This window comes from Oncorhynchus masou, unplaced genomic scaffold (assembly GCF_036934945.1).
Source record: "Oncorhynchus masou masou isolate Uvic2021 unplaced genomic scaffold, UVic_Omas_1.1 unplaced_scaffold_1131, whole genome shotgun sequence".
NCBI classification, from domain to species: domain Eukaryota; kingdom Metazoa; phylum Chordata; class Actinopteri; order Salmoniformes; family Salmonidae; genus Oncorhynchus; species Oncorhynchus masou.
This window is the reverse complement of record NW_027001052.1, coordinates 122,501-143,766: the sequence shown is the minus strand read 5'-3', so window position 1 is coordinate 143,766 and position 21,266 is coordinate 122,501. Positions and strand designations below refer to the sequence as shown.

The 21,266-nt window shown below is 44.4% G+C and overlaps 1 protein-coding gene across 1 annotated transcript in view; it reads left to right on the top strand.

Moving 5' to 3' along the window:
- Nucleotides 1–2,718: 2,718 nt before the first annotated feature.
- LOC135529324 (SH3 and multiple ankyrin repeat domains protein 3-like) overlaps nt 2,719–21,266 on the top strand; it is a 131,565-nt gene continuing 113,017 nt past the window's right edge. Inside the window, 2 exon segments of the mRNA XM_064958112.1 lie at nt 2,719–3,131; nt 16,580–16,801. Coding sequence (XP_064814184.1) covers nt 16,607–16,801 — 195 coding nt within the window. The 5' untranslated portion in view covers nt 2,719–3,131; nt 16,580–16,606.

The following is a 21,266-nucleotide window of genomic DNA, read 5'->3' as shown; positions in this document are numbered from 1 at the left end:
TAGTGTGTTTGTGAATATGGTTGTTCAGCCAGGAACCTAGGAAAGAGATGGAATGTGTCCGTGTAATGTAGTGTGTTTGTGTGTAACGTAGTGTGTTTGTGTGTAATGTAGTGTGTTTGTGTGTAATGTAGTGTGTTTGTGTGTAATGTCGTGTGTTTGTGTGTAATGTAGTGTGTTTGTGTGTAATGTAGTGTGTTTGTGTGTAACGTCGTGTGTTTGTGTGTAACGTCGTGTGTTTGTGTGTAATGTAGTGTGTTTGTGTGTAATGTAGTGTGTTTGTGTGTAACAGTGTGTTTGTGTGTAATGTAGTGTGTTTGTGTAATGTACTTTGTGTGTGGTTGTCTGGGTTATCTGGGTTTAGGGTTGCAGCTCCTCCAGTTCTTCCTGCCAAACATCCGTCTCCACGGGAACACAGACAGGAAAAAGGAAGTGTGAGCTAATAGGAAACTTTTAGAACAGGAGGACAGGGAGGAGGGGAAGACAGGTTGGAGAGGAAAGATAAAAAAGATGTCAAAGGATATGTTTTGGGGTTTCGGGTTGTGGTTCGGGGGTTAGGTTGTGTTTAGGGTTGTGGTTAGGGTTTAGGGTTGAGGTCAGGGTTTAGGGTTGGGTTTAGGGTTGTGGTTAGGGGTTAGGGTTGTGGTTAGGGGTTAGGGTCGTGGTTAGGGTTGTGGCAGGGTTTAGGTTTGTGGTTACGGTTTAGGGTAAAGGTTAGGGTTTAGGGTCAGGGTTTATGGTTGTGGTTAGGGTTTAGGTTTGAGGTTAGGGTTGTGTTCAGGGTTTAGGGTTGTGGTTATGGTTTAGGGCTGTGGTTAGGGTTTAGGGTTGAGGTCAGGGTTTAGTGTTGTGGTTAGGGTAAGGGTTGTGGTTAGGGTTTAGGGTTGTGGTTACGGTTTAGGGTTTAGGGTTAGGTTTAGGTTTATGTTTAGGTTTGTGGTTAGGGTTTAGGGTTTAGGGTTGTGGTTAGGGTTTAGGGTTGTGGTTAGGGTTGTGGTTAGGGTTTAGGGCTGTGGTTAGGGTTGTGGTTACGGTTTAGGGTTAGGGTTTAGGTTTGTGGTCAGGGTTTAGGGTTGTGGTTACGGTTTAGGGTCAGGGTTTAGGGTTAGGGTTTAGGGTTGTGGTTAGGGGTTAGGGTTGTGGTTAGGGGTTAGGGTTGTGGTCAGGGTCTAGGGTTTAGGGTTGTGGTCAGGGTTCAGGGTTGAGGTTAGGGTTGTGGTCAAGGTTTAGGGTTGTGGTTACGGTTTAGGGTTAGGGTTTAGGTTCGGGTTGTCGTTGGGTTGTGGTTAGGGTTTAGGGTGGTGGTCAGGGTTTAGGGCTGTGGTCAGGGTTTAGGGTTGTGGTTATGGTTTAGGGTTGTGGTCAGAGGTTAGGGTTGTAGTTGGGTTGTGGTTAGGGTTCAGGGTTGAATTTAGGGTTTAGGGTTGTGGTTAGGATTTAGGGTTGTGGTTAGGGTTGTGGTTAGATTTTAGTGTTGTTTTTAGGGTTTGGGGTTGTGGTTGAGGTTAGGGTTGTGGTTAGGGATTAGGGTTTGGTCAGGGTTGTGGTTAGGGGTTTAGGGTTGTGGTTATGGTTTTAGGGTTGTGGTTAGGAGTTAGGCTTGTGGTTAGGGGTGTGGTTAGGGTTGTGGTCAGGGTTTAGTGTTGTGGTTAGGGTTGTGGTTGTGGTTAGAGGTTAGGGTTGTGGTTAGGGTTAGGTTGTTTTTAGGGTTGTGGTTAGGGTTTAGGTTTGTGGTTAGGGTTGTGGTTAGGGTTTAGGGTTATGGCTAGGGTTTAGGGTTAGGGTTAGGGTTAGGGTTGTGGTCAGGTTTTAGGGTTATGGTTAGGGTTGTGGTCAGGGTTGTAGTTAGGGTTTAGGGTTGTGGTTAGGGTTTAGGGTTTAGGGTTGTGGTTAGGGTTGTGGTTAGGGTTTAGGGTTATGGCTAGGGTTTAGGGTTGTGGTTAGGGTTAGGGTTGTGGTCAGGTTTTAGGGTTAGGGTTAGGGTTGTGGTCAGGGTTGTAGTTAGGGTTTAGGGTTGTGGTTCGGGTTATGGTTTAGGGTTATGGCTAGGGTTTAGGGTTGTGGTTAGGGTTAGGGTTGTGGTCAGGTTTTAGGGTTAGGGTTAGGGTTGTGGTCAGGGTTGTAGTTAGGGTTTAGGGTTGTGGAGCTCATTGAGCTCTAAAAGGAGTACAGGATGTTACCATGTCACTTGATTTTGGTGTGGTCACTGATTACCAACATATCACTGAGGACAAATATTGCTAGCCTTTCTATTAGTCAGATGTGAGGAGCTGGAGCCGTCCTACTGGTGGTTAAGGAGGAAATGAGGGGGGAGTGTGCTCCTTCCCACTCCTCCCTCCTCTGGTTTCCCTTCAGAAAGACAGAGTTATCAAGACACTGTAAAGCCCTAGACACAGAGAAGTACAGACCAGCACAGGGCACCTACAGACCAGAACAGGAGTACTACAGACTACTACAGACCAGCACAGGAGTACTACAGACTACTACAGACCAGCACAGGAGTACTACAGACCAGAACACAGGAGTACTACAGACTACTACAGACCAGCACAGGAGTACTACAGACTACTACAGACCAGCACAGGAGTACTACAGACCAGAACAGGAGTACTACAGACCAGAACAGGAGTACTACAGACCAGAACAGGAGTACTACAGACTACTACAGACCTGCACAGGAGTACTACAGACCAGAACAGGAGTACTACAGACCAGCACAGGAGTACTACAGACTACTACAGACCAGCACAGGACTACTACAGACCAGCACAGGAGTACTACAGACCAGCACAGGAGTACTACAGACCAGCACAGGGCTACTACAGACCAGAACAGGACTACTACAGACTACTACAGACCAGCACAGGGCTACTACAGACCAGAACAGGAGTACTACAGACTACTACAGACCAGCACAGGGCTACTACAGACCAGAACAGGAGTACTACAGACTACTACAGACCAGCACAGGGCTACTACAGACCAGAACAGGAGTACTACAGACTACTACAGACCAGCACAGGAGTACTACAGACCAGAACAGGAGTACTACAGACCAGCACATTACTACCACAGACCAGTTTGGTGACCAGTGGAACCAGCAGGATCATTTTGATGGGAATCCCAGACCAGAGGTGACTATGATGTCCTGATGGTGTATATGCTCTAACCCTGGTCTACATACTACCTACCCCTACCTAACCCTGGTCCACATACTACCTACCCCTACCTAACCCTGGTCCACATACTACCTACCCCTACCTAACCCTGGTCCACATACTACCTACCCCTACCTAACCCTGGTCCACATACTACCTACCCCTACCTAACCCTGGTCCACATACTACCTACCCCTACCTAACCCTGGTCCACATACAACCTACCCCTACCTAACCCTGGTCCACATACTACCTACCCCTACCTAACCCTGGTCCACATACTACCTACCCCTACCTAACCCTGGTCCACATACTACCTACCCCTACCTAAACCTGGTCCACATACTACCTGCCCCTACCCCTACCTAACCCTGGTCCACATACTACCTACCCCTACCCCTACCTAACCCTGGTCCACATACTACCTGCCCCTACCCCTACCTAACCCTGGTCCACATACTACCTACCCCTACCTAACCCTGGTCCACATACTACCTACCCCTACCTAACCCTGGTCCACATACTACCTAACCCTGGTCCACATACTACCTACCCCTACCTAACCCTGGTCCACATACTACCTACCTCTACCCCTACCTAACCATGGTACTAACACTTCCACACACTAACACTACCACAACACTATCACACACTAACACAAACACTACCACACACTTCCACACACTACCACTACCACACACTAACAGACACTATCACTACCACACACTACCACTACCACACACTAACAGACACTATCACTGCCACTGCCACACACTACCACTACCACACACTACCACTACCACACACTTCCACTAAGACTACCACACACCCTGACATTCCATAACAACCACCCATATTTTTAACACTAAGTCTCTCTGTCTCTCTGTCTCTCTCTCTTTGTTCACTCTCTCTGTGTGCTTTTCTTTTCACTCTCTCTCTGTTGCTCTTTCTCTCTCTATCTGTACCACACACTATCACACACTACCACACACTAACACTACCACACACTACCACTAGCACACACTCATTTAATTCCATTCAATTTAATTCAATTCAAGGGGCTTTATTGGCATGGGAAACATATGTTTACGTTGCCAAAACAAATGAAATGGATAAACAAAAGTGAAATAAACAAAGTTAACAGTAAATATTACAATCACACAAATTACAAAATAACCCTAACCCTGCAGATAAAGTTCTATAAGGAAATAAATGATGAAGTGCAACGCTGGAGATATGAGAGGTGCAAGTCTATCAGAGCAGAGTGGGAGAGATCATAGAAAGTGAATCTCATTCTAGTTATGTGAGAGACACAGGTGCGCTTCTCTCTCATCACAGAAATGACCACGAGTTCTTCCTGGGGTTTGGTCTTTAGGCTACAATGTCATTCAAACAATTTGTATTTATTTATTATGGATGCCCATTAGTTCCTGTCAAGGCAGCAGCTACTCTTCCTGGGGTTTATTATGGATCCCCATTAGTTCCTGTCAAGGCAGCAGCTGCTCTTCCTGGGGTTTATTATGGATCCCCATTAGTTCCTGCCAAGGCAGCAGCTACTCTTCCTGGGGTTTATTATGGATCCCCATTAGATCCTGCCAAGGCAGCAGCTACACTTCCTGGGGTTTATTATGGATCCCCATTAGTTCCTGCCAAGGCAGCAGCTACTCTTCCTGGGGTTTATTATGGATCCCCATTAGTTCCTGCCAAGGCAGCAGCTACTCTTCCTGGGGATTATTATGGATGCCCATTAGTTCCTGCCAAGGCAGCAGCTATTCTTCCTGGGGTTTATTATGGATCCCCATTAGTTCCTGCCAAGGCAGCAGCTGCTCTTCCTGGGGTTTATTATGGATCCCCATTAGTTCCTGTGCAGCAGCTACTTCCTCAAGGCAGCAGCTGCTCTTCCTGGGGTTTATTATGGATCCCCATTAGTTCCTGCCAAGGCAGCAGCTACTCTTCCTGGGGTTTATTATGGATGCCCATTAGTTCCTGCCAAGGCAGCAGCTACTCTTCCTGGGGTTTATTATGGATCCCCATTAGTTCCTGCCAAGACAGCAGCTACTCTTCCTGGGGTTTATTGTGGATCCCCATTAGTTCCTACCAAGGCAGCAGCTACTCTTCCTGGGGTTTATTATGGATCCCCATTAGTTCCTGCCAAGACAGCAGCTACTCTTCCTGGGGTTTATTATGGATCTCTATTAGTTCCTGCAGCAGCTACTCTTCCTGGGGTTTATTATGGATGCCCATTAGTTCCTGCCAAGGCAGCAGCTACTCTTCCTGGGGTTTATTATGGATGCCCATTAGTTCCTGTCAAGGCAGCAGCTACTCTCCCTGGGGTTTATTATGGATCCCCATTAGTTCCTGTCAAGGCAGCAGCTACTCTTCCTGGGGTTTATTATGGATGCCCATTAGTTCCTGTCAAGGCAGCAGCTACTCTTCCTGGGGTTTATTATGGATGCCCATTAGTTCCTGCCAAGGCAGCAGCTACTCTTCCTGGGGTTTATTATGGATCTCTATTAGTTCCTGCAGCAGCTACTCTTCCTGGGGTTTATTATGGATGCCCATTAGTTCCTGCCAAGGCAGCAGCTACTCTTCCTGGGGTTTATTATGGATGCCCATTAGTTCCTATCAAGGCAGCAGCTACTCTTCCTGGGGTTTATTATGGATCCCCATTAGTTCCTGTCAAGGCAGCAGCTACTCTTCCTGGGGTTTATTATGGATGCCCATTAGTTCCTGTCAAGGCAGCAGCTACTCTTCCTGGGGTCCAGCAACATTAAGGCAGTTATATACAATTTTAAATATTACATGACATTACATTTCATAGCACTTTAACTATTACATTTAGTGTGTTCCCTCGAGCCACTACTCCACTATCACATATTTACAATAAAACATCCATGTGTGTAGAGTGCGTGTCTCATCATGTGTGTGTCTGTGCCTGTGTGTGTACGCAATGAAGTCTAGCAAAACAGCTTCCACAATATTTTTTTCATCAATTTCTCTCTTCGAATCATCAGTCATCTGTGTGTGCTCTGCATGTCGAATGTCCTTCCCTGTAAGGTTGCTGAAAGTATGTTGTCAATTTGTTTACAGTAAAATAGCATTGTATCTGGTCAAACACACTTTTTCTAAAAGTTTACTAAGGGTCGGTAACAGTGTGATTGGTTGACTATTTGAGCCAATAAAGGGTGCTTTACTATTCTTGGGTAGCGGAATTATTTTTGATTCCCTCCAGGCCTGAGGGCACACACTTTCTAGTAGGCTTAAGACATGGCAAATAGGAGAGGCGATATCATCTGCTATAATCCTCAGTCATTTTCCTTCCATGTTGTCAGACCCCGGTGGTGTGTCATTGTTGACAGACAACAATACTTTTTTCACTTCTTTCACACTCATTGTACGGAATGCAAAATTACAATTCTTGTCTTTCATTTTTTTTACTATCATTCTTTGTCATTTATCTTTGTTTCATAGTATAGTTTCTTATTCTTTTTATTCGGTTTAGTCACATGATTTCTTAATTTGCAGTATGTTTGCGTATGTTGTACAGTCAGACATATTTGCCATTCCATTTGCCTCATCCCTCTCAACCATATACTTTTCAAGGGGATTTAACAGTTTTTACAGTCATTTTCTTAGTGAGTGCGTGCTTATTAGTAACTGGGTTAGGCAATTTCATAAATGTGTCATGTGCAGTGTCTGGTTGCTCCTCATTACACACCACAGACCAGCAAATATTCTTTACGTCAACAACATAGGAATCACTACAAAACATATTGTATGACCTCTTATACACTATATTAGGCCCAGCCTTTGGAACTTTGGTTTTCCTATATATGGCTACTATGTTGTGATCACTACATCCTATGGATGATCATGGCGTCGACAGAGAGGGTCGCCTCGCTTCCAGTTCTTAGGAAACTATGCAGTATTTTGTTTTTTTATGCATTATTTCTTACATTGTTAGCCCAGAAAAACTGAAGTGTTATTACATTTGGGATATTAGAGCGACGTCAACTTATCACTTACTACGACCAGGAATAGGACTTTCCACTCACTTACCACTTACTACGACCAGGAATAGGACTTACCACTCACTTACCACTTACTACGACCAGGAATAGGACTTACCACTCACTTACCACTTACTACGACCAGGAATAGGACTTACCACTCACTTACCACTTACTACGACCAGGAATAGGACTTTCCACTCACTTACCACTTACTACGACCAGGAATAGGACTTACCACTCACTTACCACTTACTACGACCAGGAATAGGACTTACCACTCACTTACCAATTACTAAGACCAGGAATAGGACTTACCACTCACTTACCACTTACTACGACCAGGAATAGGACTTACCACTCACTTACCACTTACTACGACCAGGAATAGGACTTACCACTCACTTACCACTTACTACGACCAGGAATAGGACTTACCACTCACTTACCACTTACTACGACCAGGAATAGGACTTACCACTCACTTACCACTTACCACTACTACGACCAGGAATAGGACTTACCACTCACTTATCACTTACTACGACCAGGAATAGGACTTACCACTCACTTACCACTTACTACGACCAGGAATAGGACTTACCACTCACTTACCAATTACTAAGACCAGGAATAGGACTTACCACTCACTTACCACTTACTACGACCAGGAATAGGACTTTCCCGAAGCGGATCCTTTGTTCGAACCACCGAAGGCATTCAAAATGATTCCAGAGGCCAAAACGACTGCAGAAGAGGTCGACAGAAACATGGCTCTCTGGGGAAAAGCTGTTGGAGCCGTTACAGCCACCGGGACTCTTTGTGCATCGCAACGACAGGAATAAACATCTCTCCGGGAAGAAGAAGGGCGGGGTTTATGTTTCATGATTAATGACTCCTGGTGTAATTGTAACAACATACAGGAAGTCAAGTCCTTCTGTTCACCCGACCTTCAATTCCTCACAATCTAATGCTGACCGTATTATCTCCCAAGAGAATTCTCATCGGTTATTGTCACAGCCCCCCTCAAGCCGATACCAGGATGGTCCTCACAGAACTACACTGGACTCTATGCAAACTGGAAACCAAATATCCTGAGCTGCAATTTTGTAGCTGGGGATTTTAAGGCTACCTAAATTCTACCAGCATATTGACTGTAGCACTCAAGCTGGAAATACACTGATCACTGATACTCTAACTTCCGAGATGCATTCAAGGCTCCCCCCCCCACTCTCCGTTCGGCAAATCTGACCACGACTCCATTTTGCTTATCCCCTCCTATAGGCAGACACTCAAACAGGATGTACCCGTGACAAGGATTATTCAGCACTGGTCTGACCAATCGGAATCCATGCTTCAAGATTGTTTTGATCACATGGACTGGGACATGTTCTGGGTAGCCTCAGAGAATAATATGGATATTTACGCTGATTCGGTGAGTCAGTTTATAAGGAAGTGTATAGGAGATGTTGTACCCGCTGTGACTATTAAAACCTCCCCTAACCAGAAACCGTGGATAGATGGCGGCATTCGTGCAAAACTGAAAGCTCGAACACCTTCTTTGCCCGCTTTGAGGATAACGCAGTGCCACTGACGCGGACCCCTATCAAGGACTGTGGGCTCTGATTCTCCGTGACCGATGTGAGTAAGACATTTAAACGTGTTAACCTTCGCAAGGCTGCCGGCCTAGATGCCATCCTTAGCCGCGTCCACAGAGCATGTGCAGACCAGCTGGCTGGTACGCTTACGGACATATTTAATCGCTCCCTATCCCAGTCTGCTGTCCCCACATGCTTCAAGAGGGCCACCATTGTTCCTGTACCCAAGAATGCAAAGGTAACTGAACTAAATTACTATCGCCCTGTAGCACTCACTTCTGTCATGAAGTGCTTTGAGAGACTAGTCAAGGATCATATCACCTCCACATTACCTGTCACCCTAGACCCACTGCAATTTGCATACCACCCCAATAGGTCCACAGACGATGCAATCACCATCACACTGACTTCCTGACGGGCCCTCCCCCAGGTGGAGAATGTAGGAAACAACATCTCCACATCGCTGATCCTCAACACTGGGGCCCCACAAGGGTGCGTGCTCAGCCCTTTCCTGTACTACCTATTAACCCACGACTGCGTGGCCATGCACGCCTCCAACACAATCACCAAATTTACAGATGACACAACAGCTTGATCACCAACAACGACGAGACATCCTACAGGGAGGAGGTGAGAGCACTCAGAGTATGGTGCCAGAAAAACAACCTCTCAGTCAACATCAACAAAAAAAGGAGATGATCGTGGACTTCAGGAAACAGCAGAGGGTGCACCCCCCTATCCACATCAATGGGACAGCAGTGGCGTACTCATTATGGACAAACTGAAATGGTCCACCCACACAGCAACTATCTGTAATGATGTCTGGGTGTTGGAGTGTGTCCCTGGCTATCCGTAATGATGTCTGAGTGTTGGAGCGTGACCCTGGCTATCTGTAATGATGTCTGAGTGTTGGAGCGTGACCCTGGCTATCTGTAATGATGTCTGAGTGTTGGAGCATGACCCTGGCTATCTGTAATGATGTCTGAGTGTTGGAGCATGCCCCTGGCTATCTGTAATGATGTCTGAGTGTTGGAGCGTGCCCCTGGCTATCTGTAATGATGTCTGAGTGTTGGAGCGTGCCCCTGGCTATCTGTAAAGATGTCTGAGGGTTGGAGTGTGTCCCTGGCTATCTGTAATGATGTCTGAGTGTTGGAGCGTGTCCCTGGCTATCTGTAATGATGTCTGAGTGTTGGAGCGTGTCCCTGGCTATCTGTAATGATGTCTGAGTGTTGGAGCGTGCCCCTGGCTATCTGTAATGATGTCTGAGTGTTGGAGCGTGTCCCTGGCTATCTGTAATGATGTCTGAGTGTTGGAGCGTGTCCCTGGCTATCTGTAATGATGTCTGAGTGTTGGATGTCGTGTCCCCCTGGCTATCTGTAATGATGTCTGAGTGTTGGAGCGTGTCCCTGGCTATCTGTAATGATGTCTGAGTGTTGGAGCGTGTCCCTGGCTATCTGTAATGATGTCTGTGTGTTGGAGCGATGTCCCCTGGCTATCTGTAATGATGTCTGAGTGTTGGAGCGTGCCCTGGCTATCTGTAATGATGTCTGAGTGTTGGAGCATGCCCCTGGCTATCTGTAATGATGTCTGTGTGTTGGAGCGTGTCCCTGGCTATCTGTTCTGTGAAAATGATGTCTGTGTGTTGGAGCCCCTGGCTATCTGTATTTATACTTTTATGTATTTTAACATTACATTTAGTTCTGATACTTAACTTTATTTAAAACCCAAGTACTTTTCGACTCAGGTAGTATTTTACTGTATGACTTTCACTTTTACTTGAGTCCTTTTCTATTCATGTATCTTTGTTCTTCCTCCAGTATAACAGGTGGAGCGTCCCCACCGCTGCTGTTCTGTCCTTCTCAAATTCAGCATGACGTTTTCTACAGGTTTTGTCATTGTTCTTTTTAAAGTCATGTTCTCAGAACATTAAGAAAAATGTTCCCCAAAAACACAAAAGAAAACATTAGTAACATTTCACATTTTTTATTTAAAAACATAGATTCCATTCTCAGAATCAACAAAACGCTCTCTTATCCTCAATCTTGTTAAGTTCTGTGTTTGTCTTCGCCACTAATTGGCCACACCTGAGTGCTTGTTTCCTTTGAAATTGGTCTGTTTGAATAGACTAAAATGATTTATTCAGCTTTGCCAGAACAGTTTCCACTTCCATTCTCAGAACGTTTAAAACACTTTCCATTTCATCAGGTTACTTATGGCTTTGTTTCTAGAACCAATGGGAAACCAAACAAGAACACTCCCACAACTTCCAAGGAACCAAATGTGCTAGCTGGGCGTCTCTCTCGTCAAGGGCTTTATTGGCATGGGAAACTGTTAACATTGCCAAAGCAAGTAAGCTATATAAAGTGAAATAAACAATTAAAAATTAACAGTAGACATCACACATACAGAAGTTTCAAAACAATAAAGACATTACAAATGTCATGTCTGAGTGTTTTTATAATGTACAAATGGTAAAGGACACAAGATAAAATAAATAAGCATAGATATGGGTTGTATGACAATGGTGTTGCTCTTTCACTGGTTGCCCTTTTCTGGGCAACAGGTATCTTGCTGCTCTGATGGCACACTGATTTCACCCAGAGATATGGGAGTTTTTCAAAATTGGATTTGTTTTCGAATTCTTTGCTGGATCTGTGTAATCTGAGGTTATGTCTCTCTAATATGGTCATACATTGGGCAGGAGGTTAGGAAGTGCAGCTCAGTTTCCACCTCATTTTGTGGGCAGTGAGCACATCCTGTAATGATGTCTGAGTTTCTTGGAGGCTATGTCACTGAGTCTGTACATATCAAAGCTTTAATCTTACGCTCTCTCTCCCTGTATCTTTCTTGCTCTGTATCTCCTCTCTTGCTCTCTCTGTAATCCCTGTATCTTTCTCGCTCTGTATCTTTCTCTCTCTCTCTTCTCTCTCTCTGGCTATCTTTCTCGCTCTGTATCTCTCTGTCTTGCTCTCTGTCCCTGGATCTTTCGTGCCTCTGTCTCTCCCTGTATCTTTCTTACCACTCATCTCTCTCTCTCTGTATCTTTCTCATTCTGTATCTCTCTCTCTTGCTCTCTCTCTCTCTCTCCCTGTATCTTTCTCGCTGTATCTCTCTCTCTCCCTGTATCTTTCTCGTTCTGTATCTCTCTGCTCTAATGATTTCTGCTCTGTATCTCTCTCTCTCTCCGCTTTCCCTGGCTATCTGTATCTTTCAGGAATGTAAGAAATCTTTCTCGCTCTGGATGCTCTCTCTCTCCCTGTATCTTTCTCTACTCTGGTCTAATATTCTACGTTCAGGAATCTCTGCTCTCTCTCTCTCTTCTGATTTATCTCTCTCCACTTATCTTTTAATATCTTAAGTATCTCTCTCTTTGCTCTCTCTCTTCCCCTTATCTTTCTCGCTCTGTTACTCTCTCTCCCTTATCTTTCCCGTTCTGATCTCTCTCTTGCACTCTCTCTCTCTCTCTCTCTCTCTTCTATTTCCCTCCCTGTATCTTTCTCGTTCTGTACTTTCTCTCTCTTGCTCTTCTCCTCCTTCCCTGTATCTTTCTCGCTCTGCATCTCACTTGCTCTCTCTCTCTCTCAGTGTATCTTTCTCGCTTTTATCTCTCTGTGTATCTTTCTCGCTCTGTATCTTTCTCGCTCTGTCTCTTCTCTTCATGTATCTTTGTTCTCTCTCTCCTCTCTATAACTCTCTCTCTCCCTGTATCTTTCTCTCTCTCTCTCTCTTGTATCTTTCTCTCTGTATCTCTCTCTCTCTCTCTCTCTCTCTCTCTCTCTCTCTCTCTCTCTCTGCAGGATCTCTCCCTCTGTATCTTTCTCCCTCTGTATCTCTCTCTCTGTCTCTCTCTCTCTCTCTCTCCCTGTATCTCTCTCTAAAATAAATAAGCATAGATATGGGTTGTATTTACAATTGCGTGCTCTTCACTGGTTCCCTTTTTCGTGGCAAAGGTCATCTTGTTCTCAGAACATTAAGAAAAATGTTCCCCAAAAACACTGAGGAAATGAAAACATTGGGCAGTAACATTTCACATTTTTTATTTAAAAACATATGATTCCATTCTCAGAATCAACAAAACGCTCTCTTATCCTCAATCTTGTTAAGTTCTGGTGTGTTGTCTTCGCCACTAATTGGCCACACCTGAGTGCTTGTTTCCTTTGAAATTGGTCTGTTTGTATAGACTAAAATGAACAGCTTTATTCAGTGTATCTTTGCCAGAACAGGGAACATTTCCACTTCCATTCTCCCTGAACGTTTAAAACACTTTCCATTTCACCGGTCAGGTTACTTATGGCTTTGTATCTTTCTAGAACCAATGGGAAACCAAACAAGAACACTCCCACAACTTCCAAGGAACCAAATGTGCTAGCTGGGCACTCTTTCTCCCAATTCAATTCAATTCAAGGGCTTTATTGTAATCTGATGGGAAACATGTTAACATCCACCTCATTTTGTGGGCAAAGCAAGTAAGGTAGATAATATATAAAGTTTCTCGGCGCTCTCAATATCTTTCTTGCTCTGGTCCACCCACACAGCAACTCTCTCTAATGATGTCTCCCTGTATGGAGTGTCGCCCTGTATCTTTAATGATGTCTGAGTGTTGGAGCGTCCTGGCTCTCTCTCCCTGAACAATTAAAATTATCAGTAAAGACATCATGTCTGGTCTTGTATCACATACAATGATGTCTGTAAGTTTCATCTTTAAAGATGTCTGAGTGTTGGAGCTTGCTCTCTCTATCTGTAATGATGTCTGAGTCTTCTCTCTGTCCCTGGCTATCTGTAATGATGTCTGAGTGTTGGAGCAATAATGATGTCTTGTCTCTCTCTCTCCCTGGCTATCTGTAATGATGTCTGAATCTGTAATGATGTCCCTGACATTCTGGAGCTTGCTCTCTCTCTCTCTCTGTAATGATGTCTGCTCTGGAGCATGCCTCCTGTCTATCTGTACAAATGTCTGTATCTCTGGAGCGTGCCCCTGTCTATCTGTAATGATGTCTGAGTATGTAATGTATCTCTGCTCTATATCTGTAATGATCTCTCTGTTTTGGAGCTCTCTCTCTCACTGTATCTTTCTCCTTCTGTATATGTATCTTTCTGGCTCTGTATCTTTCTCGCTATGTCTCTCTATCTCTCTCCTTATCTTCTTAATTCTTCTCTGTATCTCTCTAACTCTCTCTTCTCTCCCTGTTTTTATACTTTCTCTCTCTCTCTCTCCTTGTATCTTTCTCTCTCTGTATGTACTGGTAAAGGACTCAAGATAAAATAAATAAGCATAGATATGGGTTGTATTTACAATGGTGCGTGCTTTTACTGGTTGCCCTTTTCTCGTGGCAACAGGTCACAAATCTTGCTGCTCTGATGGCACACTGGAATTTCACCCAGTAGATATGGGAGTTTTCAAAATTGGATTTGTTTTCGAATTCTTTGTGGATCTGTGTAATCTGAGGGAAATATGTCTCTCTAATATGGTCATACATTGGGCAGGAGGTTAGGAAGTGCAGCTCAGTTTCCACCTCATTTTGTGGGCAGTGAGCACATAGCCTGTCTTCTCTGAGAGCCATGTCTGCCTACGGCGGCCTTTCTCAATAGCAAGGCTATGCTCACTGAGTCTGTACATAGTCAAAGCTTTCCTCTCTCTTGCGCTCTCTCTCCCTGTATCTTTCTTGCTCTGTATCTTTCTCTCTCTTGCTCTCTCTCTCTCTCCCTCCCTGTATCTTTCTCGCTCTGTATCTTTCTCTTTGCTAAAATGAACAGCTCTCTCTCTCTTGCTCCCTGTATCTTTCTCTCTGTATCTCTCTCTCTCTCTTGCTCTCTCTATCTCCCTGTATCTTTCTCGCTCTGTTCTCTCTCTCTGTCTCTCCCTGTATCTTTCTCCCTCAACTTCTCAAGGAACCAAATGTGCTATCTCTCTCTCTCTCTCTTCAATCTCAATTCAATTCTGTATCTTTCTCTCATCTGTTAACTTCTCTCTCCTGTACTCATCTCACTCTCCAGTATCTTTCTCTCTCTAAAGACATTACAAATGTCTCTTTCTCGCTCTGTATCTCTCTGCTCTCTCTCCCTGTTTTTATCTCTGTACAAATGTAAAGGACTCCATAGATGTATCTTTGCTCTTCACTGGTTGCCCTTTTCTGTATCTCTCTTGCTGCTCTGATGGCACACTCTTATCAAAATTGGATTTGTTTTCGCTTTGTGGATCTGTATCTGAGGGAAATATGTCTCTCATACTTGGGCAGGAGGTTAGGAAGTGCAGCTCTTTCCACCTCATTTTGTGGGCAGTGAGCACTGCCTGTCTTCTCTCGAGAGCCATGTCTGTATCTTTCTCAATAGCAAGGCTATGCTCACTGAGTCTGTACTAGTCAAAGCTTTCCTCTCTCTTGCTCTCTCTCCCTGTATCTTTCTTGCTCTGTATCTCTCTCTCTTGCTCTCCCTCTCTCTCCCTCCCTGTATCTTTCTCGCTCTGTATCTTCTCTCTCTCTCTCTCTCTCTCTCTCTCTCTCCCTGTATCTTTCTCGCTCTGTATCTCTCTCTCTCTTGCTCTCTCTATCTCCCTGTATCTTTCTTCTGCTCTCTCTCTCTCTCCCTGTATCTTTCTCGCTCTGTATCTCTCTCTCTCTCTCTCTCCCTGTATCTTTCTCATTCTGTATCTCTCTCTCTTGCTCTCTCTCTCTCTCTCCCTGTATCTTTCTCGCTCTGTATCTCTCTCTCTCCCTGTATCTTTCTCGTTCTGTATCTCTCTCTCTTGCTCTCTCTCTCCCCTGTATCTTTCTCTCTGTATCTCTCTCTCTCTCCGTGTATCTTTCCCTCTGTATCTCTCTCTCTCTCTCCCTGTATCTTTCTCGCTCTGTATCTCTCTCTCTTGCTCTCTCTCTCCCTGTATCTTTCTCGCTCTGTATCTCTCTCTCTCTGTGTATCTTTCTCGCTCTCTCTCTCTCCCTTTATCTTTCTCGCTCTGTCTCTCTCTATCTCTCTCTCTGCTCTCTCTCTCTCTCTCTCTCTCTCTCTCTCTCTCTCTCTCTCTCTCCTCTTTCTCTCTGTATCTCTCTCTCTCTCTCCCTGTATCTCTCTCTCTCTCTCTCTCTCCCTGTATCTTTCTCTCTGTATCTCTCTCTGTATCTTTCCCGTTCTGTATCTCTCTCTCTTGCTCTCTCTCTCTCTCTCTCTCTCTCCCTGTATCTTTCTCGTTCTGTATCTCTCTCTCTCTTGTCTCTCTCTCTCTCCCTGTATCTTTCTCTCTGCATCTCTCTCTTTCTTGCTCTCTCTCTCTCACTGTATCTTTCTCGTGTATCTCTCTCTCTCTGTGTATCTTTCCCTGTATCTTTCTCTCTGTCTCTTTCTCGCTCTGTCTCTCTCTCTCTCTCTCTCTCTCTCTCTCTCTCTCTCTCTCTCTCTCTCTCTCCTGTATCTCTCTCTCTCTCTCTCTCCTGTATCTTTCTCTCTCTCTCTATCTCTCTCTCTCTCGGTGTCTCTCTTTCTCCTTTCTCTGTATCTTCTCTCTCTCTGTATCTCTCTCTCTCTCTCTCTCCCTGTATCTCTCTCTTGCCCTCTCTCTCCCTGTATCTTTCTCACTCTGTATCTCTCTCTCTTCACTTTAGTACATTCTGTGTCATTGTTGATCCCTTATTATTTTACTATTATGATGAGTACTAATACTATACTGTGTAGCAGTGTTGGCAACAGGTAATAAAATCAAATCAAATGTTATCAGTCACATGCGCCTAATACAGCAGCTGTAGACTCCTGTTGATTCCTGTGTGTGTGTGTGTGTGTGTGTGTGTGTGTGTGTGTGTGTGTGTGTGTGTGTGTGTGTGTGTAGGGCTGTGACTGGACAGTGAGTGACCCCATGCCTCTGAGTCCGGCTGCCAACGCTAATCATGAGCCCCCTGATCATCCCCGGCAACCAGCCGCTACCAATGGCAACCAGCCAGGTTTCGCCCTTGCCAGGGACGACGGGAGGACTTCCTCCCCAGATCCTCCTGACGACGGCTCTGGAAACAGCATCGTCATCCGTATTGGCATCCCTGACCTGCAGCAGACGGTACAAGCAAATACACACACACACACACTCACACACATATGAAAACTCTTACCTAAGAAATTGATTCATAAATTCACAGGTGTGTGAAGAATGTCGCAGGAGGAGATGGCTACCGTTTTACGGGCTCTTAACCAATTGTGCTGTTGTGTGTGTTTTTTGGCATTATTTGTAGCCTTCTTTGTTTCTGCCTCCGTCTCTTATGACGCAAAGAGCTTCTGGATATCAGGACAGCGATTACTCACCTCGTACTGGACAAAGAGCTTCTGGATATTAGGACAGCGATTACTCACCTTGTACTGGACAAAGAGCTTCTGGATATCAGGACAGCGATTACTCACCTCGTACTGGACAAAGAGCTTCTGGATATTAGGACAGCGATTACTCACCTTGTACTGGACAAAGAGCTTCTGGACATCAGGACAGCGATTACTCACCTTGTACTGGACAGCATTTTTTTTTTAATGAGTTGGACATGAAGGATTTACTTCAGACACCCGACAAGGCCCTCATCCTCGTCATTCGCAGGAGAAAGAGACAGAGATATCGGGGAAGTAGGTCGGGGTGCCTTGTAAGGATTTGATGGCGAGTGAGTAATCTGCCTCTACCTATTAGCCTGTAAGGACAGACGCTAGGAGATGAGAAGTAAGTACAGGGAGTGAGCATTTAATAAATAACGGACATGAAACAAAACGACATTGATGCTGACTCGGGAAAGAAACTAAGAGATAAAGGGGAGGTAATTAACTTCTTGCGTCGAGCAATCCCAGATCCGGGATCCTATTTATAGCCTCAAGCTCATTAGCATAACGCAACGTTAACTATTCATGAAAATCGCAAATGAAATGAAATAAATATATTTGCTCTCAAGCTTAGACTTTTGTTAACAACACTGTCATCTCAGATTTTCAAAATATGCTTTTCAACCATAGCTAAACAAGCATTTGTGTAAGAGTATTGATAGCTAGCATAGCTATAAGCCTAGAATTCAGCCAGCAACATTTTCACAAAAACAAGAAAATCATTCAAATAAAATCATTTACCTTTGAAGAACTTCAGATGTTTTCAATGAGGAGACTCTCAGTTAGATAGCAAATGTTCAGTTTTTCAAAAAACATTATTTGTGTAGGACAAATCGCTCCGTTTTGTTCACGTTTGGCTATGAAAAAAACCTGTATCCAGTTATAGCCTCAAGCTCATTAGCATAACGTAACGTTAACTATTTATGAAAATCGCAAATGAAATTAAATGAATGTGCTAGCTCTCAAGCTTAGCCTTTTCTTAACAACACTGTCATCTCAGATTTTCAAAATATGCTTTTGAACCATAGCAAAACAAGCATTTGTGTAAGAGTATTGATAGCTAGCGTAGCATTTAGCATAGCATTTAGCGGGCAACATTTGCACAAAAACCAGAAAAGGATTCAAATAAAATCATTTACCTTTGAAGAACTTCGGATGTTTTCAATGAGGAGACTCTCAGTTACATAGCAAATGTTCAGTTTTTCCTGAAAGATTCTTTGTGTAGGAGAAATCGCTCCGTTTTGTACATCACGTCTGGGTACCAAAAAAACCTGAAAATTCAGTCATCAAAACGGCGAACTGTTTTCCAAATTAACTCCATAATATCGACTGAAACACGGCAAACGCTGTTTAGAATCAATCCTCAAGGTGTTCAAGATATATCTCTTCATTGATATATCGTTCGTGGATGTCTACTTTCTCCTCTGAATCGCTTGGACAAAGACGTGCAGCTGAAGATGATGCACCAATTTCGACGGAGGGCACTGGGCGGACACCTGGCAAATGTAGTCTCTTATGGTCAATCTTCCAATGATATGCCTACAAATACGTCACAATGCTGCAGACACCTTGGGGAAACGATAGATCGGGCAGGCTCATTCCTTGCACATTCACAGCCATATAAGGAGACAATGAAAAACAGAGCCTCAAAAATCCTGCTCATTTCCTGTTTGAAGTTTCATCTTGGTTTTGCCTGTAGCATCAGTTCTGGGGCACTCACAGACAATATCTTTGCAGTTTTGGAAATGTCAGAGTGTTCTCTTTCCAAAGCTGTCAATTATATGCATAGTCGAGCATCTTTTTGTGACAAAATATTGCGCTTAAAACGGGCACGTTTTTTTATCCAATAATGAAATAGCGCCCCTATAGCTTCAAGAGGTTTAATAACATGATGGAGTCCAGGTGAGTCTGATGACGCGCTGATGCGTGTAACGATGGTGACAGATATGTGTAATGATAAGCAACCTGGTGACCTTCGAGCACCAGAGAGGGGGAACAGGAGCAGATGTGACAGTACCTCCCCTCTAAGGGCGCCACCCGGCGTCCCACATGGGCGAGCCCGATGGGCCGGCCGAGGCGTGGTGGGTGCCCGCCGGGCCAGCCGAGGCAAGTAACCTCTCGAGCCAGCTAAGGCATGGAAGCCCGACGAGCCAGCTGAGGCATCCCTTGTTTCTTTGGCAGCCGTGCCCGGACCCGACGTCACCCACCTAAACAAAAAAACGTCATGATGCTTCCAACATTGGTGTCAGCATTCTGTAAGGACAGACGCTGGGAGACAAGAAGCAAGTACAGGGAGTGAACATTTAATAAATAAAGGATGGGAAGCAAAACGACATTAATGCTCTACCCACCTAACCCTGGTCCACATACTACCTACCCCTACCTAATCCTAACTCGGGAAAGAAACTGAGGAAGTGACAGATACAGTGGGGCAAAAAAGTATTTAGTCAGCCACCAATTGTGCAAGTTCTCCCACTTAAAAAGATGAGAGAGGCCTGTAATTTTCATCATAGGTACACTTCAACTATGACAGACAAAATGAGAAGAAAAAAATCCAGAAAATCACATTGTAGGATTTTTAATGAATTTATTTGCAAATTATGGTGAAAAATAACTATTTGGACAATAACAAAAGTTTATCTCAATACTTTGTTATATACCCTTTGTTGGCAATGACAGAGGTCATTCAAAATAGGTAGGTTTTCACTCAAAATCTCACGATACATGGCTCCATTCATTCTTTCCTTTACACAGATCAGTCGTCCTGGTCCCTTTGCAGAAAAACAGCCCCAAAGCATGATGTTTCCACCCCCATGCATCACAGAAGGTATGGTGTTCTTTGGATGCAACTCAGCATTCTTTGTCCTCCAAACACGACGAGTTGAGTTTTTACCAAATAGTTCTATTTTGGTTTCATCTGACCATATGACATTCTCCCAAACTTCTTCTGGATCAACCAAATGCTCTCTAGCAAACTTCAGACGGGCCTGGACATGTACTGGCTTAAGCAGGGGGACACGTCTGGCACTGCAAGATTTGAGTCCCTGGCGGTGTTGTGTGCTACTGATGGTAGGCTTTGTTCACCGTTCTTGTGATCATTTTGACCCCACGGGGTGAGATCTTGCGTTGGAGCCTCAGATCGAGGGAGATTATCAGTGGTCTTGTATGTCTTCCATTTCCTAATAATTGCTCCCACAGTTGATTTCTTCAAACCAAGCTGCATACCTATTGCAGATTCAGTCTTCCCAGCCTGGTGCAGGTCTACAATTTTGTTTCTGGTGTCTTTGACAGCTCTTTGGTCTTGGCCATAGTGGAGTTTGGAGTGTGACTGTTTGAGGTTGTGGACATGTGTCTTTTATACTGATAACAAGTTCAAACAGGTGCCATTAATACAAGTAACGAGTGGAGGACAGAGGAGCCTCTTAAAGAAGAAGTTACAGGTCTGTGAGAGCCAGAAATCTTGCTTGTTTGTAGGTGACCAAATACTTATTTTCCACCATAATTTGCAAATAAATTCATAAAAAATCCTACAATGTGATTTTCTTATTTTTTTTCTTCTCATTTTGTCTGTCATAGTTGAAGTGTACCTATCTCTACAGGCCTCTCTCATCTTTTTAAGTGGGAGAACTTGCACAATTGGTGGCTGACTAAATACTTTTTGCCCCACTGTATAGGGGGGTTACTTAATAACGTGATGAGTCCAGTTGAGTCAGATGAAGCGTTGATGCGTGTAACGATGGTGGCAGGTGTGAGTAATGATAAGTAGCCTGGCGACCTTGAGCGCCAGAGAGGGGTCAGCAGACATAGCCAACGTAGAATCATTGGATAACAAAATAGATGAGCTACGATCACAAATATCCTACCAACTGGACATTAACTGTAATATCTTATGTTTCACCGAGTCATGGCTGACATGAATAACATACAGCTGTCTGGGTTTTCCGTGCATCGGCAAGATAGAACAGCTGCCTCCGTTAAGCCTGGACGAGGTAAGATCACGAATATCCTACCAACGGGACATAAAAAACTGTAATATCCTGTGTTTCACGGAATCATGGCTGAATGACGACATGGATATTCAGCTAGCGGGATACACACTGCACCGGCAGAATAGAACAGCCCACACCGGTAAGACGAGGGGGGGCGGGCTGTGCATATTTGTAAAC